The following is a 24546-nucleotide window of genomic DNA, read 5'->3' as shown; positions in this document are numbered from 1 at the left end:
ACTGACAAAAACCAAAATACATTTTAAGAACAGTTTTAGGCCTCACTGATGGGGATATTTCATATTTCCTTATTAATATAGTTGGTTCACAATATTTAATGATGAATTCCAAGTCTTGGTCTAGGAGCCATACAAGGAAAAAATCTGGTTACCTTAGCTGACTCATACACATGGAATGTCATTGCAAAATGTCCAAACCCTTAAGCGGTCATATTGTTGTTTGTAGTGGGGCTCGGCCATTCCTTCAATACAAGTCCTATAAAACAAAGCTAGAACTTGCAGTAACGGTCTCACCTCAGAGCTGCCATCAGGCCTGCGCCTGATCTCGATCCTCTGTGCCACGCCATATAATGGTAGGGACCCTTTAGTTAAAGTATCGTTTTATTTTCTAATATTACCTGCATCTCATTGCTTAATTAAATGTTATACTTATAAGTATTTGTTTGATCTCTCTTTGCACATCTCAAACACAAACCTAAAAAATCACCGTGATAAAATACTCGGGTACACTGAAATTTATTTAAGCTGCTCCTACAGGCATCTGGCATTTTGTTCCTGCTTCTTAACGCATACTGTTAGATTAATTTGCTTTGTTTGCAGGCTGGCTGGCAAGTTAGAGCTGGGAATTGTTCTTTTTTGTTATTTGACACGCGTCGCCCTTCCATGTGCTCCTTGCTGTGGCCAGTTATGGACTGGGGCAGTGGCCATTTTTTGTACTGTTGAATTGTTGGTCAAGGGGGCGCACTGGACACCTTAGCTACATGCTGGGTGTCCAGTGGGCTCCTGTACCTTTAAGGAGGGGTGGGCTCCCTCAGGTCTATCCATTAAATACATGTGCCTCTACTATGGGGGCTCTTAAAATTGGAGAGTTAGGAACTACAGAATACTGGGGTGCCATTACGAAGCTCTGTAGCTTACACATGTATTCACAAATGTGTGCCAACTAAACCCCTGTTTTTAATACTTAGGTTAATTCGGTTTGTCTGTAGGCTGGCTGGCTGGCAAGCTGAGCTGGGAATTTTTCTGTTTTGTTGTTTGACAAGTGTCGCCCTTCCATGTGCTCCTTGCTGTGAAGGCCAGTTATGGACTGGGGCAGTGGTCATTATTTGTACTTCTAAATGCACCTGCATGTTAGCCTAAAGGAGCTGATTTACTAACACTAGAGAGTGCAAAATATGGTGCAGCTCTACATAGAAACCAATCAGCTTCCAGATTTTCTTGCCTAACTGAACAAAGTGAAGTTAGAAGCCCATTGGCTACCATGAAAAAGTTGTATCAGATTTTGCACTCTCCAAGTTTTAGTACATCAACCACTATGTGTCCTTGCACACATAGGCTTTTAGAGGAATTCAGAGGGCAGGGTTCAATGGCCAGAATACATTATTATTCTGGCAAAAGAAATTAATTACCGTATTTTTCACTCCATAAGATGCGCCTAGGTTTTAGAGGAGAAAAACAAGAAAAAAAATATTCTGAACCAATGGACTGCAGACAAAGTACAGGGGATGACCAGAGACTGCGGACACAGTACAGGGGATGACCAGAGACTGCGGACACAGTACAGGGGATGACCAGAGACTGCGGACATAGTACAGGGGATGACCAGAGACTGCGGACATAGTACAGGGGATGACCAGAGACTGCGGACACAGTACAGGGGATGACCAGAGACTGCGGACACAGTACAGGGGATGACCAGAGACTGCGGACACAGTACAGGGGATGACCAGAGACTGCGGACACAGTACAGAGGATGACCAGAGACTGCGGACACAGTACAGGGGATGACCAGAGACTGCGGACACAGTACAGGGGATGACCAGAGACTGCGGACACAGTACAGGGGATGACCAGAGACTGCGGACACAGTACAGGGGATGACCAGAGACTGCGGACACAGTACAGGAGATGACCAGAGACTGCGGACACAGTACAGGGGATGACCAGAGACTGCGGACACAGTACAGGAGATGACCAGAGACTGCGGACACAGTACAGGGGATGACCAGAGACTGCGGAAATAGTACAGGAGATGACCAGAGACTGCGGACACAGTACAGGGGATGACCAGAGACTGCGGACACAGTACAGGGGATGACCAGAGACCGCGGACACAGTACAGGGGATGACCAGAGACCGCGGACACAGTACAGGGGATGACCAGAGACCGCGGACACAGTACAGGGGATGACCAGAGACCGCGGACACAGTACAGGGGATGACCAGAGACTGCAGACACAGTACAGGGGATGGCCAGAGACTGCAGACACAGTACAGGGGATGACCAGAGACTGCAGACACAGTACAGGGGATGGCCAGAGACTGCGGACACAGTACAGGGGATGACCAGAGACTGCAGACACAGTACAGGGGATGACCAGAGACTGCAGACACAGTACAGGGGATGACCAGAGACTGCGGACACAGTACAGGGGATGACCAGAGACTGCGGACACAGTACAGGGGATGACCAGAGACTGCGGACATAGTACAGGGGATGACCAGAGACCGCGGACATAGTACAGGGGATGACCAGAGACCGCGGACACAGTACAGGGGATGACCAGAGACTGCGGACACAGTACAGGGGATGACCAGAGACTGCAGACAAAGTACAGGGGATGACCAGAGACTGCAGACAAAGTACAGGGGATGACCAGAGACTGCGGACACAGTACAGGGGATGACCAGAGACTGCAGACAAAGTACAGGGGATGACCAGAGACTGCGGACACAGTACAGGGGATGACCAGAGACTGCGGACATAGTACAGGGGATGATCAGAGACCGCGGACACAGTACAGGTGATGACCAGAGACCGCGGACACAGTACAGGGGATGACCAGAGACCGCGGACACAGTACAGGAGATGACCAGAGACTGCGGACACAGTCCAGGAGAGGACCAGAGACTGTGGACATAGTACAGATGACCAGAGACTGCGGACACAGTACAGGAGATGACCAGAGACTGCGGACACAGTACAGGAGATGACCAGAGACTGCGGACACAGTACAGGAGATGACCAGAGACTGCGGACACAGTACAGGAGATGACCAGAGACTGCGGACACAGTACAGGAGATGACCAGAGACTGCGGACACAGTACAGGAGATGACCAGAGACTGCGGACACAGTACAGGAGATGACCAGAGACTGCAGACAGTAAGGGAGATTACCAGAGACTGGACCTTTGGGGACGGAGGGGCAACGGGTACCTGAATTTGACAGGTACCCGCTCCCACTTCCGCGGAGTTGTCCTTCCTTCTTCCCGTGGCGGCTTCTGTGACAGCCGGGTGCCCACTGCGCATGCGCGAGAAGCGCTGCGCTTTGTGAATGGCCCGGAGCCTTCTGGACCATTCACAAAACGCAGCGCTTCCCGCGCATGCGCAGTGGGCACCCGGCTGTCACAGAAGCCACCGCGGGAGGACTGCAGCGCTGGAGCGAGGAACAGGTAAGGTCCTGCAGGAGAGAAGAGCTGAGCGGCCGGCCCGATATTCTGACGTGGTGGCGACAGAAATACCGGACCAGCCGCTTTATATTCGCTCCATGAGACGCACTGACATTTTCCCCCTTTTTTGGGGGGGGAAAAAGTGCATCTTATGGAGCGAAAAATACAGTAAATGACTAACTGCTTGATGCAGCTAAACGCGCCTTAACACATTACACATTTTTACAAGCGCATACATGTAGCTGCTAGGGGTAAAGATATCTAGGAGAGATAGAAAGTGTGCATGAGGCCTTCAAAGGTTTAAGGATTTGACCTTTCTTTGTGCTGCTCTGTCAATGTTTTTTATTCCTGTTCAGGTAATGCCCATTCAGGGTCATCAAACAGACAGAAGGTGAGGAAAAAAAACTCCCAATGAGGAAAGTTTAACTCTTTCCTGCTTTATCCAAATAAAAACATTTTTGCTGGAGTTAGGATTTAGTTTTGCTTTAAGGGATATATACCAGTTGATGAACTATGAACTGCCTCCTCTTCTTGGACAGGCCCTTGATTTTCAGACTCGGACTGAGAAGTTGTTGTCTCCGAATCCGCTGGTACTTTTCCAAGCCGCTGTTTCAGTAAAGTAACCTAAACAAAAAATATATATACTTTGCGTAAAACAAATGTAAAATGGGGTACAGAAGACGTATGTATTGCAAAAGGAGGTGGAGACCTTCTTGGGATTTTTTTCTTCCTCATACCCCCCCTTTGCATTAACTGTCGTCCCCTCTCCCATAATATTTGCTCAACTGGTTTTCAAAGCTACAATTTCAGTAAGAAATACACTAAGGCTCCATTCACACTTGTGTGACTCCAAAGTTGTGCGATTTGCATTGCAACTTTATGGTGCAACTTTGGATGGTTGGGACTTGGATGTGACTTTGGCTTTGACTGTTGCACAACTGTCGCATTAATAACATTAAGATGCAAATTTCATGCGACTTTCAGAGTTTACATTGCAGTCTATGGCACTCAAGTCACATCAAAGCAGCACAGACACCTGCTTTAAGCTGCATAGATTTGAATGGCTTCCATTGGAATACATGAGCTGCGACTTATGCTACTTTATATGTCCAAAGTCGCATGACACAAACAATTTACTTTTTTTTTTAAATGACAAGACTGTTGAGGAAGAGAAAATGTTAATCCTTAAAATTGAGTACAAAAAATTACGATACTCAAATTTGTCTACATGCAACACTGAACCTCGATACCCCACCCTCAGTAAAACTACTGCAAGCGGGCAGCACAGGTAGGCACGGCGACGTATTGGCATGTCGCCTGTGCACATGCACACTACAGTGTCCAGACGCGGTGGATTATGGTTCTCGGCACCATGTCCGATCATAGTGATTACATGACATTATGTAAGCAAAGTGTCATCAATGGCTTTCATTCATGAATAGTTTGCTTACTGTTGTTGTGCTGTGATTGGCCCACAACTATCAGATGATACCTGGCGTCCTGTGCCATGTGATTAACTGTAGCCAATCACAGTATCTCAACAGTAAGCAAGCGGTCATGAATGGAAAGCCATTCATGACAGTTAACTATTGCTTAGAACAGTGATCATCAGCAGTAACAGTTTAACCACTTCCCGACTGGCCGTTGCATATAAACGGCCGGACGGTGGCACTGCAGGGTCGGGTGGCCGTTTATAAATGGCCTCCCCGCACCCTGCTTGTGCGCGCTTCCTGGGAGCGCGCAGCACCGCGATCCGGTGCCCGCTGTGTCCTCTGGACACAGTGAAACACCGATCGTCGGACGGGACCTCTGTACGAGGTCCCGATCATGTGATCACTGATTGGCCAATCAGTGATCACATGCAAAGTAGTAAGCAAGATGTCACTTGTGACATCATTGCTTACTACATGTGAAATGTGTGAATGATCACAGAGGTCACATGGTACAAGGCTATTCACAACAGCCTTCTACCATGTGACAAGCTGTGACCAATCACAGCTCACTCAGTACTTCTCAATGAGTGCAAGAATGCAGACAGAGAGAAAGAGAAATGATTGCTTTTACATCCTATATGGGTGTAAAAGCAATCAGTGTAAAAAAAAAAAATCTTCATCACCCCCCACAAGTAGTACAGTGTCATCATGGTGACACTATACTGCTAGGGTGACAGTATGTAAAAAACTAAATAAAAATAATAATATAAAAGAATAAAATAAAAATGTAAAAAAAGGTTATAAACTAATTTGGATTTTTTTTTTTTTACTAAAAAGATAACGGAATACATTTTGGCCAAGATTTATGATGAAATATTATTTATTTGCAAAATGTTATAAAAAAAAAAACACTTTTTTCAAAATTTTTGGACATTTTTATTTACATAGCAAAAAAAAATAAAAATCCCAGCGGTGAATAAATACCACCAAAATAAAGCTTTATCTGTCTCAAAAAAAATGGTAAAAAATTAATTTGGGTACAGTGTTGCACGACCGCGTAAATTGTCATTCAAAGTGTGATAGCGTTGAAAGCTGAAAATTGCCCTGGTCAGGAAGGGGGGGGGGGGGGATGTGTCCGGTCTGGAAGTGGTTAAAAAACAAAAATCAAATGTCAATATGTTGACACTGAACTACTCTGATGAAAGTAAAAAAAAATAATAAAGTTTTTTAAAAAAGTATTAAAAAGGTTTAAAGTGGAAACATTTTTTTTTTAGCAAATTACAACATCAAAAAACTTGCAATGCCTCTTACTAAATACCTTGGACTGTCTACTCTGCAAAAAGGGATCATTTGGGGGTATTTGTACTGTCCTGGCAGTTTAGGACCTCAAGAAATGAGACAGGCAGTCAAGTACATCAGGATGGATCAGTTTTCACATATATCCCATAGTTTGTTGAATTTCACACAGACTAAATAATATAAAATAAAGAAATGTAGCAGACTACATTTTGGACTCAATTTATGAAGAAAGATTATTTATATTTATTTATAAAATTTATAACAGAAAATAAGAAAAATGTGTTTTTTCACAATTTTCAGTATTTTTTTTTTGTTTATATAGCAAAAAAAATAGTGATGATTAAATACCACCAAAAGAAAGCTCTATTGGTGTGAAAAAAAATATAATTTCATGTGGGTACAGTGTTGCATAACCAAGCAAACAGCATTTAACCACTTCCAGTCCGGACACTTTTACCCCCTTCCAGTCCAGGCCAATTTTCAGCTTTCAGCGCTATCACACTTTGAATGACAATTGCACGGACATGCAACACTGTGCCCATATTAATTTTTTAACATTTTTTTGAGACAGATAAAGCTTTATTTTGGTGGTATTTATTCACCACTGGGATTTTTTTTTTTTTTTTTTGCTATATAAATGAAAAAAGTCCAAACATTTTGAAAAAAAGTATTTTTCTTATAAAATTTTGCAAATAAATAATATTTCATCATAAATCTTGGTCAAAATGTATTCAGTTATCTTTTTAGCATAAAAAAAATACCCAAATTAGTTTATAACCAAAAATTATAATTTTTAAAAAAAAATCTTTTTTTACATTTTTATTTTATTTATTATTTTTTACATACTGTCACCCTAGCAGTACAGTGTCACCATGGTGACACTGTACTACTTGTGTGGGGTGATGATGATTTTTTTTTTTTTACACTGATTGATTCCCATAAAAACTGTAAAATCAATAATTTCTCCTTCTCTCTGGCTGCATTCCTGCAGCCATTGAGAAATACTGTGTGAGCTGTGATTGGTCACAGCTTGGCACATGTTACAAGGCTGTTGTGAATAGCCCTGTACCATGTGACCTCTGTGATCATTCACAGATTTCACATGTAGTAAGCAATGATGTCACAAGTGACATCTTGCTTACTACTTTGCATGTGATCACTGATTCGCCAATCAGTGATCACATGATCGGGACCTCGTACAGAGGTCCCGTCCGACGATCGGTGTTTCACTGTGTCCGGAGGACACAGCGGCACCGGATCGCGGTGGTGCGCGCTCCCAGGGAGCGCGCACAGCTAGAACAGGCGGGTGCCGTTTATGAACGGCAACCCGCCCCTGGAGTACCAGCGCCCTGCCGTTTATAAACAGCAGGCGGACGGCAAGTGGTTAAATGAATTTGCTGGCAACCACCTAAAAATGGTTCATCATTTTTGTTGGCGATGACATTTGGTTTGTTCGGTGATGTTCTGACCTGAGTCTGTAACACGCTAATAAGCTGGTCTTTTTCCTCCAGAGATGCATCAAACTCTTCCTGCAGATGTTTCTTGGCCTGCTGGTCCATCTGGAGCTCCTGCCAATAGAAAGGATTTATGTACTGATTTAAAATGTTGTTCTGTAACCAAAACCTCGTATATAAATATGTAAATAAAGACAGCTCATGCTAAACTATATTCTACCTCATAAAGAGATTTAAAGACCAAGCTTATTCATAAGACTCCTTTCACACTTGCACTACTCCAGAGTCACACGATATCCAGCGCAACTTTGGAGCGCAACTTTGTTCCGACTTTACACTTTCTGGATCAACGTCACATCAAAGTAGTGCAGACACCTTCTCAAAGATAAATGAATAGATAAATAGTGCTGCGCTACCCACTAAACCTAACCATAAAGCAAAAAGTAAACATCTCACAGATCCCCTAACTAAGGTGATATAAGTGCATACCTAGAGAATAACTAAACACAAGTGAATGAAAATATCCAAACAGACTAGATGCCCTGCTAGGCAATACCAAATACGAACAAAGCAATAGGTGAAACTATTCATTTAATGTTTAGTGCTGTGGGAACGCAATTTGGTGTTTGCAGCCACTCTTAGTTTATCATATTAGGTTTGGCAGCGAAAGAGGATTTTTTCTTTATATACAATCCGGTCCATAAATATTGGGACATCGACACAATTCTAACATTTTTGGCTCTATACACCACCACAATGGATTTGAAATGAAATGAACAAGATGTGCTTTAACTGCAGACTGTCAGCTTTAATTTGAGGGTATTTACATCCAAATCAGGTGAACGGTGTAGGAATTACAACAGTTTGCATATGTGCCTCCCACTTGTTAAGGGACCAAAAGTAATGGGACAGAATAATAATCATAAATCAAACTTTCACTTTTTAATACTTGGTTGCAAATCCTTTGCAGTCAATTACAGCCTGAAGTGTGGAGCGCATAGACATCAGCAGACGCTGGGTGTCATCCCTGGTGATGCTCTGCCAGGCCTTTACTGCAACTGTCTTCAGTTCCTGCTTGTTCTTGGGGCATTTTCCCTTCAGTTTTGTCTTCAGCAAGTGAAATGCTCAATCGGATTCAGGTCAGGTGATTGACTTGGCCATTGCATAACATTCCACTTCTTTCCCTTAAAAAACTCTTTGGTTGCTTTTGCAGTCTGCTTTGGGTCATTGTCCATCTGCACTGTGAAGCGTCCAATGAGTTGTGAAGCATTTGGCTGAATATGAGCAGATAATATTCCCGAAACACTTCAGAATTCATCCGGCTGCTTTTGTCAGCAGTCACATCATCAATAAATACAAGAGAAGCAGTTCCATTGGCAGCCATACATGCCCACGCCATGACACTACCACCACCATGCTTCACTGATGAGGTGGTATGCTTAGGATCATGAGCAGTTCCTTCTCCATACTCTTCTCTTCCCATCACTCGGGTACAAGTTGATGTTGGTCTCATCTGTCCTTAGGATGTTGTTCCAGAACTGTGAAGGCTTTTTTACATGTCGTTTGGCAAACTCTAATCTGGCCTTCCTGTTTTTGAGGCTCACCAATGGTTTCCATCTTGTGGTGAACCCTCTGTAGTCACTCTGGTGAAGTCTTCTCTTGATTGTTGACTTTGACACACATACACCTACCTCCTGGAGAGTGTTCTTGATCTGGCCAACTGTTGTGAAGGGTGTTTTCTTCACCAGGGAAAGAATTCTTTGCTCATCCACCACAGTTGTTTTACGTGGTCTTCCGGGTCTTTTGGTGTTGCTGAGCTCACCGGTGCGTTCCTTCTTTTTAAGAATGTTCCAAACAGTTGTTTTGGCCACGCCTAATGTTTTTGCTATCTCTCTGATGGGTTTGTTTTGTTTTTTCAGCCTAATGATGGCTTGCTTCACTGATAGTGACAGCTCTTTGGATCTCATCTTGAGAGTTGACAGCAACAGATTCCAAATGCAAATAGCACACTTGAAATGAACTCTGGACCTTTTATCTGCTCATTGTAATTGGGATAATGAGGGAATAACACACACCTGGCCATGGAACAGCTGAGAAGCCAATTGTCCCATTACTTTTGGTCCCTTAACAAGTGGGAGGCACATATGCAAACTGTTGTAATTCCTACACCGTTCACCTGATTTGGATGTAAATACCCTCAAATTAAAGCTGACAGTCTGCAGTTAAAGCACATCTTGTTCGTTTCATTTCAAATCCATTGTGGTGGTGTATAGAGCCAAAAATGTTAGAATTGTGTCCATGTCCCAATATTTATGGACCTGACTGTATTTACCTTTTCAAAGATGCTGCAACTTTAAGTTGCACGGATTTAAACAGATGCCATTGAAAAGAATGGACTGTGACTTGTCATGAGACTTTGATTTCCTAAGCCACATGATAAGCTGCACAAGTGTGAATGAAGCCTAATACTTTTCTTTATAATATATACACAAACAACATACAAAGTTCATGATATGCAGATCAGAGATTATCATATTATTGAACATTTACTTAACCATATGGTTATAAAAAAATAGCTATAACTGTATAAAGACTGTGCACATTGTAAGGAATTCTCTACTGCAAAGTCCTATTATCATGTTGTCCTCAGAAAAAGTTTTCTGCTAGCATGAGAACACCATTGAGTATGGGTGTTCTACGCTATATGAAGAAAACCAACACGCCAATTTGTACAACAGAAAGATCACTAAATGTTGAAGTTTAATGCAACATCAAACTTTTGTCTTTCAGGACTCAGATAATCCCTATTTTAAAGTAAGTGAAACAGCCAATACAATCAAGCTCACAGAAAAATGTATCAAATGTTTTCCGCTTATTACCTGAGGATTTAATGTTTCTCAGGTACTGAAAATACTGTACCACATGGCGTAGGATTAAAAGTAGTGGTGCACCGAACTGAAAATTCTGGTGCCAAAACCAATACGGAAAAATCAGAATGCTTGTGGTCGAAAACCGAACCGAAACAGAGATGTCTGCGTATGTGGGGGTGGGGAGGCTCCATTTTTTTGGGTATTTTATTCTACTTTCATGTAATTTTTTATTTTTTTTTAAACTTATGATTTTTATACCATCACATAGGGGACCAATAGTCCCCTATGTGATACTATAGGAGTGACAGGTCCTCTTTGTAGGGGGGGGGGGGGGATAGGAGCAGTGGAGAGGGCAGGAGAGAAGCAGTGTATACAGTGAGGTAGCAGTGTATACAGAGAGGCTCCCTCACTGGCTGTCAGTATATGTCGGTGCCAATTTTTAAATGCAATTGCCAGCTTTTTTTTCTCTTCACTATAGCTTACAGAATTAGCTGTCACTGTCCCCGAGCTAAAGGAAAATGTGTTTCTTTTACATCAGGAAAGAAACTAAAAAAGAAACATTGTTTCTTTTAGCTGGGGGGAAAGTGACAGCTAATTCTGTGAGCTATAACTAAGACAAAAAAAAAAAAAAAAAAGCCGGTAATTACATTTAAAAACTGGCACTGACATATAGTGTCAGCCAGTCACCGTATACACTGCTCCTCTCCTGCCTTTCTCCAACGCTGCCCCCCCCCCCCCCTCACATCTACAGTACACACAGTCCTTTGTATCAGCACCTGTAATGGCTAAATTATTCCTATCGGCAAAATGCCGATACGGCTATTTTCGGCCGATATGTTTCGGTGGCATCTCTAATTAAAAGATCACCAGAACTAAACCCTGCTGTCAGTAAGGGATTGCTTAAACTGGCTTCAAAATGTGGCCTCAATAAAAGTCTATGACAAAGCTCATTAACAATATCTGCAGCTTTAGAGAGGCTTTTATTCAGCTTTATCTTCGGTTTTGGAGGTATTTCAGGTTTGAGATATCCCAGGATGCACTGAGAAAATAAAAAGCAAACTGGAAAGACGTCATCAGTGGTCACTTCCAGTGCATGTATATATATATTCTGGAACTGTCAGGTGCACACATCACAGGAAGGTGAGGGGAGGGTCTGGAGTGGAACAGATAGCAGATGGTACACGTGGATGCTATAGAGGAAACTGAGCAGCGACCGGACAGAGAAAATTGATGGGAAGAGGATCAGCATAGCTGGGTGACCGGAGCAGGAGAAACTAACAATGTCACACGTGGTGTGCAGCATGGAAGCAATATAGCAGGAAACGGGGGGGGGGGGGGGGGGAGAGAGAGAGAGAGAGAGAGAGAGAGAGAGAGAGAGAGAGAGAGAGAGAGAGAGAGAGAGAGAGAAGGCTCAGTAAAACCAGAGAATCTGCAGAGCTGGAGGTTACGAATGAGTGAGGTATCAGCAGAACTGGGGTGTTTACTACTAAGCTGGGGATCAGTAAAGCTAGGGCTTACTACTGAATGGGACATCAGCAGAGTTAGGGGTGCTACTGAAAGCGGGTATCAGCAGAGCAGGGGGTACAACTGAGCAGAGAATGTGCAGAATGAGGGTACTAATAAATTGGGAATCTGTTGAATGAGGGTACCAGTGAGCTGGGTATCTGCTGAAAAGGGATAGTAATGAGCTGGGGATCTGCTGTTTGGGGTACTACTGAGCTAGGGTTCTACTGGGCCCCTTTAAAACAAATAGAAAATCAACACACAGAAGACATTTGCCAAGCTTCCTTAAATTTTCAAAGAAGCATCAAAAACACAATCAAAAAAGCACGCTGAAGCGGTAGGCGAGTGTAAATGAGAACTTGAGCTAAATAACTACACACTTTTTAACTACTCCACTCTTTAAATATCCTGCTTACCAACAAATAAAATGTTATGGGCACCCAGCACTTTCATGCGCGTCAAATCTTTATCTTTAAGTTGGCTATAGACAGCGAGCAGGGTGAGCAAAAATATATATATAAAAAAGTGGATGGAGAAATCCCAATCCTGATTGGGCTGCACCCGCTGATCAAGAAAATGTTCCAGCATGTCCCTTTGACAATCAGGAGTGAGGAGGGATGGTCACACACTGATTAAAATTTGGCCAGCCTCTGCTGTACTGGTATAATTTCAAATGTATGGCCGGCCAGCGTTAGTCTGCTGGCACCTCTCCGTCGCACCAGAAAGCCTGTATTTGCACAACAGCTTCAGAAGGCTGTCTCAGTACTGTCAGGAGCACTATTTCAAAAGTTACAACCAGCCATCATATGGTGTCTACCTATCAAAAACCAGCTTAGCTGAGTAGTATTTACGGCACTGCACGTGTAGGCTACGTAAATGTAATATTTATCAAAATAACCTACATAAATAATGACACCAGTGATATGTAAAATTATGATACCTGTTTTATCAGCCAGAAAGAACTGGTGTCACAACAAATACATGATAAACTATGAACCTGTTAACCTATAGCTACTGAATTATGAGTCCAATGGCAATCTGATCTTCTGTTGACTTGATTAGATATATTTAGAAGGGTCAGAGGTTTGGTGCTTACCTCTCGAAGCTCTCCGATTCTCCTTAGTGCTTTATCCTGGCTTTGGCTCAAAATGGACTATATAAACAAAATAATTTTACATTATTTTTTTTACTAGACACATTCACATTTCTAGAAGCACATCAGTGAAACATTTTCAATTTATGGCGATGTTTGTGTCACCATTCTTTTCATTGACTGGTATTGTACCAATGGCTTTTAAAGTCTTTTTACCAACAATTTACATGACTAATATGCCTTGAAAACAGAAAATGCACAAGACAAATGAGAAACAAACGGACAGAAACTGGAGTCAATGTCTGTGAATGAACTATAAGAAATTGCTGAAAGGAAATTGGATATACATATAGAAAAGCCAAACCATCATTAATACCTTAACAGAAAAAAAATAAATTTTACAGCGGGCTAAAGAAAAGCAATCATGGACTGTGGATGACTGGATGAAAGGGATAATCAGTGATGAATCACAAATCTGCATTGGGCAGGGTGATGATTCTGAAACTTTTATTTGGTGCCTTTCCAATGCAATGTATAAAGACGACTGCCTGAAGAAAACAAGCAAATTTCCAAAATCATTGATGATGTGGGGTTGCATGTCAGGTACAGAGGAGATGACAGTCAATAAATCTTCAATAAATGCACAAGCTTATATTGAGATTTTGGACACTATTCCTATTCCATCAATTGAAAGGATGTTTGGTGACGATGACATCATTTTTCAGGATGATAATGCATCTTGCCATAGGGCAAAGCCGTGAAAACGTTCCTTCAAGAAAGACATAAATGTCAATGGCATGGCCTTCAAGTCTGGACCTCAATCCAATTGAAAATCTATGGTGGATATAAAAAAAAATGGTCCATGACAAGGCTCCAACCTGCAAAGCTGATCTGGAAACTGCAATTAGAGCAGTGTTTCTCAACTCCAGTCCTTATGTACCCCCAACAGGTCATGTTTTCAGGATTTCCATTATTTTGCACAGGTGATTTGATCAGTTTCACTGCCTTAGTAATTACCACAGCTGTTTCATCTGAGGGAAATCCTGAAAACATGACCTGTTGGGGGTCCATGAGGACTGGAGTTGAGAAACACTGAATTAGAGAAAGTTGGAGCTGGATTGATGAAGAATACTGTTTGTCAATAGTTAAATCCATGCCTCAGAGAATTCAAGCTGTTATAAAAGCCAGAGGTGGTGCAACATAGTGGTGAACTGTAGTGTTTTTTCATGATTCCATAATATTTTCCTCTGCTTGGTCTGCAAAAACAGTTGGAACTGACTAGTTTTCTTTGTTTCTTATTTTTTTAAGTGTTTCTTAAAGCCAGAAGGTTGGAATGTTGAATGAAAATAGTTTTGAGGCATGTCTGTGATTATTTTTTTTTCTACACAATTAAACAATTGAATTAACATTTTACAAGAGTGGAGATTCCATACGCTTTGCCAGGGGTTGTAGAAGACCTAGTCCATCTAGAAGAGCACATAGAGCATCAACAAGGAAACAAATGAGCTCAAAGTGTGTCACATCCTCCTGAGCTAGTCCAGAGCTATATGGTTCAACAGAATGCCCTGTATCTCAAAACAAGATAGGAGTCTTAGGAGAGGGTGGGTGTAGGTCAGGTTGAACTGATCAGAGCCACTACTTCTGCCAGAGGACCTCTGCACCTGGAGACAAACCTGTCCAGTTTGTTTTTGAATATGGAGACCAGAAGATCCAAATCCAGAGTTCTCCCTAGCTGTGACAGAGGTGCTGGAACACTTCTAGGTGTAGAACCCATTGCTCTTGGCCCAGGCATGGCTGGCCAAGGTAGTCTACCTGACAGTTGTCCAAGCCTTGGATGTGAAGGTTAAAATGTGTTTTGCCCAGGACAGAATACTATCTACTTTTTATGGTTCCTCCATGATGGTTGATTTTTGCCACTGCTTGAAGCTGTGACACAGGTTGTGTCTAGGACTCTTCCCCATCATGTCAGGCTGGCATCCATTGTGATGATTTTTTTTGAGAGATCTGCCAGAGTTGGATTTTTGAGCCACAAGGCAGAAACAGAACCTATACTTTGGTGTCAAGCTAATAGGTTTTTAATATTTAATATTTGTTAATAGACTGAAACAATCTATTCCAGGATGACAGGATCTTGCATTGCAGGGTATGGAGCGAATGGGCAAACAAGACTCTCATGCAAAAGCAAAGAGTCGGTCAACTCGTGGATTAGCAAGCCTAAGTCTAAGTTTTCCTGAGTTAGAAAAAAAAAACTCAGCTGTGTCCATGTTTAGACCTAGACATTCCAAGGGATGCTTTGGCTCTAGCTTCTGAAGGTTTAAAATCCAACTGCACTTTTAAAGGTATGAACCATCCACGGCACTCCTCTCATTTCAACTGCTCATCTTGTGTTTGATATGCTATATATTGTACATCAAACAGAAAAAACGTAGCTCTAATACAAGGTAAAAACCTTGAGCCCCTCTGGACCGAATGCTGAAAGCAGAAGGGGTTCAAAACTCCAAAGGTGACCAAGTAACTGTAGGCAGCAGCAAGAGCTAACCAAAGTGATAGGTGCAACACTACTAGGACACTTTTTTTACCTTAACCACATGACCACCAGAAAAGTTTTATCCCCTTCATGACAAGGCCATTTTTTGCTATTTAGCACTGTGCTACTTTCATTGGTAATTGCACAGTCATGCAACGCTCTACCCAAATGAAATTTATATAATTTTTCTTCACACAAATAGAGCTTTCTTTTTGAGGTATTTGATCAACACTGTTTTATTATTTAATGAATGAAAAAAAATACTTTTTGCTATAAAACATATCCAGTACAAAATAATAAAAATGTAATATCTTAATAAATCTAGGCCAAAATGTATTCTACTACGTCTTTGGTAAAAAAAAAAATCCCAATAAGTATATTGACTGTGTTTTTGTAAAAGTTATAGCATCTACAAACTATGGTATACTGTATATACTGAAATTGTTTTTAATATATTAGTAATGGTGGTGATCAGCAATTTATAACTAGACTGTGAAAGTGTTGCGGGCAATCTGACACTGACGCTGGCTGGTAGGTAACTGACCAACACTGACCTCACTAGTAACACTAAAACATTGATAACACTGTAAATTGTGACTGTACTAATAACACTGGCTGGAAAGGGGTTAACATCTCATGGTAATCAAGGGGTTAAGTTTGTGCCTAACAGGTGTTATTGTGTGAAATATGTGCTGTGTTTTACAAAAAAATATGGTTTGTTCCTTCTTCCTGCTTTGCAGGGAGAAGAAACAAAAAGATCATCCTTCTGTAGAGAGCCCTGTGTGTTTGCCAACACAGGGTTCTCAGCTGTGAATGGACACAGCCAATAAGCAGGTCTCAGCCATGAATCATTGGCTAAAACCGGTTGACAAAATCCCACTTTGTCCAATTACAGCAGGAGCCGGCGTGGGGTGGGGCCTGAACCTGGAAGACACTGCCAACGTACAGGTATGCGATTGTGCCTGTACAAGCCGCCTGCCCGCGTTTTACTGCAGGTGGGCTGCAAGTGGTTAATGCAGGGAATGTATTAAAGTAAAAAAAATGTCTTGCCTTTAGAACCACTTTCGAAAAAAAGAACAAAGATGCTAGTAAAACGATTTTATTTTTCTCAGCAGAGAAAGGAAATCATTTTCCTGAGACACATCAAAAAACTAAGGTATGCTGAGAGTGGGAATTATACCAGGCTGGTTACTGGTTTTTGTATGCCAGTGTCTGAATCCTCCTGAAAGTGCCAGTCTAACCCGACTGTGTATGAGTACTTGGTACTTCATTAACCTCCCTGGCGGTATGATTCTTTCCGATTTTTTGTGCTGAAAGCGGTACCATTTTTTTGCATGGAAATATGTAGTTTTTTATTGTAGGCTGTAATATTTAAGAATAACTTACTGAAATCTGTCCGAACAAGAGTCTAGTAAACATCCCGGGTAGGATAAAACTTGAAACACGAAATCATAAATTATAATTTAATAAATAATCATAAAAAATAATAATATAATAATAAATTTAATTCAATAAAATAATCAAACCAAAAACACTGAAATTAGAAATACAGAGGCAAATTCGCACATCGCTGAGCAAAGTCGCAAAATCGTTTTCAGGGTCTATCGCTGTTCTCTAGCCGGTCTAAAACCGCTTTTGACGTAAAGGGCCGCTTTTTGGACGCCATGGACTTTTCTCAGTTTCCAGGCAGAAAGAACAGTCAAAATGCAAGCAGGGCGCCGGACAAAGCAGTAGGGACAACATGTATGTGAAATGCATTGAAACAGCAATGACAGCAAAAATGAAATTTTTAAAAAATTTCAAATTTCCCGCCGGTTCCGGCGCCCGTACGTCCCGACGTCATGGGGACCGGAACACAGAAGCCAGATGCCGGCATCAGCCGGAGGAGGTGGCTGGGGACGCTGCAGGGGACACATCGTGGGAGCGAAGGACAAGGTAAGTGCTGCAGGGACCCCCGGAGAACGCCGCATGGTAAGCCCGAGTGTAGCTCGGGGTTACAGCTCTTGGTATTGAAATTTTACCCCGAGCTACACTCGGGAATACCGCCAGGGAGGTTAATGAAAGAGAAAAAATATTAGGCTTCCGTAATGTAACAAGCTGACATAACCAGTGCCTGTCAACAAACTAAATGCAGCAAGTAACTATGAAATAAAAACTTTGAAATGTAATCTTGTTCCGTTTCAAAAGGCCTTTTGATATGAAACGCCCTTTCTCTTACGACTAACGTTGCTGCTACATTTTCCACATACTTACAGTATATAAACCCTACACTAAAGAAGGCCGAGGTGTTCAGCGTAAAATACAGTATACAATTTAGGAGCATCAAAATAATTTATATTAACCTCACATCTCTCTGCACTCAAATGCTTGAGGAAGTATTCCCTTTCAGCAATCCAATATGAAAGTGCTGAATATTACAGTCAGTGAGGTAGTAGAAACACAAGCAACATTCAAATATATAATGACGTAATGCCTTTCCTACCTGAAGTTTTTCTTTGTCCCTTTGAACTGTTCTAAATGCTGTAACCAACTGCAACATAAAAATGAAATTACAATTAAAAGAAAATGACAACAATAAATGTTAAGGTGGATTTATTAATACAACGATAGTATAATTACTGACTTCTAACTATACAGTTTATGAACATTTAATAATTCACAAATATAATATACAATTTATTAATCAGCACATGTAGAATATCTGAAGTTCTCATTCGTTATATCTTTGTATTAACCACTTGCCCTCCTGAGGATTTACCCCCCTTCCTGACCACGCCTCTTTTTGCTACTCGGCGCTGCACTAATTCAACTGATAACTGCGCGGTCATGCAATGCTGCACCCAAACGAAATTTACGTCCTTTTTTTCACACAAATAGAGCTTTCTTTCGGTGGTATTTGATCACCTGTGCGCTTTTTATTTTTCACGCTTTAAATAAAAAAAGACCAAAAAGTTTGAAGAAAAAACGATATTTTTACTTTTAGCTATAAAAAATATATAGTAAACTCAAAGTTGGTTATAAATTTAGGCCAAAATGTATTCTGCTCCATGTTTTTGGTAAAATATATCCCAATAAGTGTATATTGATTGCTTTGTGTGGAAGTTATAGCGTCTACAAACTATGGTATAGATACTGCAATTTACGCCATTTTTTTGCTATACAGCGCTGTGCTAGTTTAACGGACAATTGCGCGGTCATGCAATACGGTACATAAATGAAATTTATGTCCTTTTTTCACACAAATAGAGCTTTCTTTCGGTGGTATTAGATCGCCTGTGTGGTTTTTATTTTTGCGCTATAAAAAAAAAAAAAAGGCTGACAATTTTGAGGGAAAAAAACAATATTTTGGACTTTTTGCTATAAAACATGTCCAGTAAAAAAAATTTAAAAATCAAATTTCGTCATAAATTTCAGCCAAAATGCATTCTGCGACATGTCTTTGCTAAAAAAAAAAAAAAAAAAACCCAATACGTGTAAATTAATTGGTTTACGTGAAAGTTATAGCGTTTACAAATGGTGGGAAAGATACTGGGTGTCAGGGATCTCCTCGATCCCTGCCGCGATGGTCCCGGCGCAGGCGCAGTGCACCGCCCTGTGCAGGGACACGGGCACTAGGTCCGGGCCGGCCGCGGCGTTCGAGTTCGCGCATGCGCAGTAGAAGCCGCGGCCGCCCGCTGGGCACCAATGGCAGCGCAGGGCGGGATATTTAAATGGCCCTGAGCTGTCATTCAGTGCCTTCTGGTCTTTCCTGCATCCTGTACCCTGTAAATTATTGACCCGGATTGTACCTGACCTTGCTGTTTTCTCCTATTCTGACCCTTGCTTTGCCTGACCTCTCTCCTGAATGCCCCCTATTGGATTTGACCTGCTGTTGCTAACCTGGCGTGTGACCCGACCATTCTATGCCCGCTGCCTTGTACCTTGCCGCCCTCTCTGTTACCGACCCGGCCCGTCTGACCTTGCTCATCCATCCATCCATCCCGTGCAGTGGGGTCTTCTGACCTCCTCACATCAGACTCTTCCCCGTGGGAGCCCCTTGCGCATACTACTACCACTGACGGACGCTCCCAGTAGTCACGACCTGGTCTCAGGGAGCTCCAAGTCCATCCCCACCATCAGGGGCCCTGGTGAACAAGCACCCTGGGACTTAGACTCCGTGCGCTGGGGACGCCTATTCAGTGGCGTGCTAGTGGTACCGCCAGGCGGTCCCTTACACTGGGATTTAAAAAAAAATTTTTATACTAATAATGGCGGCGATCAGCGACTTATGGCGGCGATCAGCGACTTATGGCGGGACTGCGGCAGAACTGACTTGGGGTCACTGACATCCCAATACATTGATCAGTGCAAAAAAAAAAAAAAAAAACCACTGACACTGTACTAATGGCACTGGGAAGGAAGGGGTTAAAACTTTATAATTTACTGAAAGGGTTAACTGTGTGAGGGGAGTGTTTTACTAGGGGGGCGGGGGTGTGTACTGCATGGGGGGGGTGGGAGGGGACACGCTTATCAGGAGAGATAAACTCTTCTCTCCAGCTCAGCATGTCAGGAGCTGACAGGGAACTGACAGAAAGCAGAGCTACTGCAGCACTGCTCTCTGTCAGTGATTGCCGCTAATCGCCGGGACACAGCCGGTAACGATCGGTGGGACATGTAGGGCGGTGGCGCACCTCGCGCGCCCCCTACCTATTTTGCAAACACACGTTTTAAACCGTGGTTTTGCCCAGCCAGGCCGCCCTGCCACCGTATTTCTAGTGGCTGGGCGGCATGTGGATAAAGTAAATAATGTCTAGCCATTTTAGTTTTCCTGTGAACTGGATGAGAATATAACACAATAAAATAACTGCATGCTGAACATGAGAATGTAAAGTTGCAGCAGACATATGTATTAGACGAGAAAAAAAACATGCCTTTGTGGTGGCCAGGTCACCATGCACACATTTGCTTGAACATGAAACAATGTTCCACTCTCACCCAGACAAAAGGTGTCTTGTGAAAGACAGCTTTGACAGATGATTTGTGTTGGACATTTCCCAGTCTGGCATGTCATTCCTCCTACATGACATAAAGAATGTGCACTGGCTGACAAGAGATACACGCAGAGGCAATAGGAAACATTGAATTACTAGCTTGGACATATTTGCATTCAGCAATCTGTAATCTACTTGTAAGTATAACACCCCATGTAAAGAAATAGCACAAGACTGAACAGAACATGAACCAGTCAATCATGGTACACACTTTCCTTACTTTACACAAGATTTCCTAACACAATGGGAATGGAAAATAGGATTTCTGTGCTCCCTGCAAACTTATTTTTTCTTGGAGTCCATTGAGGGGTACAGGAAGTCTTTAACCTTTGGTTTATACTGCTGCCTTCAAGAGGACAGATAATGGCAAACAACAAACTGCAGGCCGGCCCAAGATCACCTCTTCTACCACCAGCACATCTCAGTTTTGTAGTAAATCAGTACAGAGAGCATGATGATAAACACACAGGGCAGTGATGGCCAACCTTTCTGAGCCCGAGTGCCCAAACTGCAACACAAAACCAACTTTTTTATTTCAAAGTGCCAACACTGGAATTAATCACTTGCCTACCGGGCACTTCTACCCCCTTCCTGCCTACAGGGCACTTCTACCCCCTTCCTGCCTACAGGACACTTCTACCCCCTTCCTGCCTACAGGGCACTTCTACCCCCTTCCTGCCTACCGGGCACTTCTACCCCCTTCCTGCCTACAGGGCACTTCTACCCCCTTCCTGCCTACAGGGCACTTCTACCCCCTTTCTGCCTACAGGGCACTTCTACCCTCTTTCTGCCTACCGGGCACTTCTACCCCCTTCCTGTCTACAGGGCACTTCTACCCCCTTCCTGCCTACAGGGCACTTCTACCCTCTTTCTGCCTACCGGGCACTTCTACCCCCTTCCTGCCTACAGGGCACTTCTACCCCCTTCCTGCCTACAGGGCACTTCTACCCCCTTCCTGTCTACAGGGCACTTCTACCCCCTTCCTGCCTACAGGGCACTTCTACCCTCTTCCTGTCTACAGGGCACTTCTACCCTCTTCCTGCCTACAGGGCACTTCTACCCCCTTCCTGCCCAGGACAATTTTCAGCTTTCAGCGCTGTTGCACTTAACAATGACAATTGTGCGGTCATGCAACACTGTAACCATATGCAATTTTTATCATTTTTTCACACAAATAGAGCTTTTTTTGGTGGTATTTATTCACCACTGGGTGTTTTATTTTTTGCACTATAAATGAAAAAAGAGCAAAAAATTTAAAACATAAAAGGTTTTCTTTGCTTCTATTCTAAAAGTTTGCAAACAGGTAATATTTCTTCTTTGATGTGCGTTGGTGAGGCTGCACTGATAGGCGGCATTGATGAGGCGGCACAGATAGGTAGCACTGATGAGGCGGCACTGGTGAGCATTGATGAGGAGGCACTGATGATGCACTGATATGCAGGAAATGATGGGCACTGACAAGCGGCACTGACTAATAGCGCCAACTGGAGGCACTGACAGACGGCACTGACCAGCGGCACTGCTGGGCATCATTGATGGGTGGCACTGATGGGCAGCACTAACGAGGTGTCACAGATAGGTGGCACTGATATGCGGCACTGATTGGTGGCACTGATAGGGGACACTGATAATGGGTACTGATAGACAGCACTGATAGGTGGCACTGACTGACATCACTGCTGGGCACTGACTGGCACAACCGCTGAGCACTGACTGGTGGCACTGACTGGCAGCACTGCTGGGCTGCACTGATGGGCACTGGTGGGTGGCACTGGTGGGCACAGGTGGGCGGCACTGGTGGGTTGGCACAGGTGGTGGCACTGGTGGGCACAGGTGGGTGCATTGCTGGGCACAGGTGGGCACACTGCTGGGCACAGGCGGGTGCATTGCTGGGCACAGGTGGGCGGAACTTGTGTGTGGCACTGCTGGGCACCGATCATCAGGGCACTGATGATCAGTGACCCTAATGATCAGTGCCGTTTCCTGCTCTGACAACTGCCGGTTTTCGGCAGTACTTTCCTCACGATCTGACAGCATGAGGAAAGTGCAGCCGAGAACCGGCATTTGCATTTCCCGGTGATCAGCGTGTCATTGGACACGGCTGATCACGTGGTAAAAGGCCGCTGTGATTGGCCTTTTACCACGTCACGTGATCAGCTGTGTCCGATCACGGAGATCGCCCGGCGCGCGCCCCCCGGGGGTGCGCAGGAGAGCACGTTCTTCCTCTTCTTCCTGGCGTGCCCACTGAGATGGCTCTGCGTGCCAGCTCTGGCACGCGTGCCATAGGTTCGCCATCACTGACATAGGGGCTGGAGCTGTGTCCCTGCAAAGCAAAAAGAATCCTATTTTCTTTACAGTTCATTAAAAGACACAGTAATATTTTAAAACAGCACAACCGTGGTGTGGCCAACACAGCAAAGAAATGTTAACTTGCCAGAGTAATTGGGGACTGTCTACAGGACCTTACATCTGGAACTGGCACAGATGAAGCCAAAATGTCCACCTGGTAGAACTTAAAGAATCTGCAAACAAAAGATCACGTGGAAGCCTTGGAAATCTAAGAGGATGCCAAAAAACCCAAAAAGAAATCACAAATCTAGTAAAGTGTGCTTTGAAAGACAAAGGTAGAACCTGATCCTTGAGACCATAAGCTAGGCTAATGGTCTGCAGTAGGCCACCTACAGATGGTAGAACAAGAATCGGTTGCACCCATGCAGAGTCCATCCAGAATTACAAAAAGGAATCCGTTTCCCTGAAAGAAGAAGCGACTTAAAGATAACCGCATCCAGACAATGAAGGGAAACTTCCTTTTGGTGAAATGGAGCTGGGCAGAGGGACAGACAAACATTGTCTAGGTTGAGGTGAAAGGCAGAAACAGGGCCAAAATTGGTTGTTTCGCAGACTGGCTGGTAAGTGTTGCTGGGAAATCCTTTATTTGTTTGCGAGGTGCATTATCCTTCCACGTGCACCTTACTGCAAAGGCTGGTTATAGGTTGGGACGTTTGCCTTTTTTTGTGTGAAAGGCAGAAACTACCTTAGGCAAGAAACAAGTCCTGGCCATCAACACAACCTTATCCCTTTGCAAACCCAGAAATGGTTCCTTTCAAGAGAAGGCCGCCCGTCCAGTAACTCACTTTACATGGACGATGGCTGTAGTTGGCTCATTTGGACACAGGGACACACTGGATGCCTTTGCTGTCATTTTGGTAAAGATGTGCGTCACGTGCGTACCTGTCAGACACCGCCTGGCGGTACCTCTAGCACTCCACAGAATAGGATTCCCCAGAGCGCGGAATCTAAGCCCCAGTCTGCTGTTCACCAAGGCCCCTGATGGTGGGGATGGACTTGGAGCAGACTGAGACCAGGTCGCAGCCCCTGAGTACACCCACCTGTGGTAGAGGGATCCGCCAGAAGTGTGTACAGGTGGAGAGCCTGACGTGAAGAGGCGGATGGGCCTGAGCAGTGGTGACCAGATCCGTGCAGGGCGGATGGATAGCAGGGCAATAAGCGTGGTCAGACAGGCCGGTTCGGTAACAGTGGGATCAGCGTGGTACAAGGCAGCAGACAAAGAATAGTCAAGTCACTCGCCGGGTTCGGTAACAGGAAATCAGATCAGTAGAATTATCCAGAAGAGTAGTCAAACGAGCCAGGGGTCAGAGCAGGAGAAGTCAACGAAGTCAGGATCCAGCAGGGTCAGCAACGAATCAGGGTAAGAAGACCATACGGCAACTTGTGTCTGTGCAGGGCTGGTTTAAATAGCCCGCCCGGCACTGAAAGTCGCGCCTGGGTCCTAGTGCCCGCCTACCTGCATGTCTTGTCGGACACCTACGCATGTGCAGACTCATGCGTCGCGGTGATCCCTGACAGTACCTGTACCTTTAAGGAA

The 24546-nt window shown here is 43.6% G+C and overlaps 1 protein-coding gene across 1 annotated transcript in view; it reads right to left on the bottom strand.

Annotated features, from left to right (window-relative positions):
- The window catches only part of GOLGA4 (golgin A4), a 172510-nt gene that overhangs the window by 138562 nt on the left and 9402 nt on the right, over positions 1–24546 (bottom strand). The window contains exons 3-6 of the mRNA XM_089682387.1: positions 18113–18160; positions 13107–13163; positions 7653–7751; positions 3952–4075 (exon numbers count right to left, since the gene is read on the bottom strand). Of these exons, the coding sequence (XP_089538513.1) occupies positions 3952–4075; positions 7653–7751; positions 13107–13163; positions 18113–18160 (328 nt within the window). The remainder of the gene's footprint in view (positions 1–3951; positions 4076–7652; positions 7752–13106; positions 13164–18112; positions 18161–24546) is intronic.

The sequence above is a fragment of the Staurois parvus genome, unplaced genomic scaffold (assembly GCF_062004578.1).
Source record: "Staurois parvus isolate SC_StPar_1 unplaced genomic scaffold, SC_StPar_1.0 ptg000288l, whole genome shotgun sequence".
NCBI lineage: Eukaryota > Metazoa > Chordata > Amphibia > Anura > Ranidae > Staurois > Staurois parvus.
The sequence above is the reverse complement of the archived record's forward strand: the minus strand, read 5'-3'. Positions and strand labels throughout refer to the sequence as shown.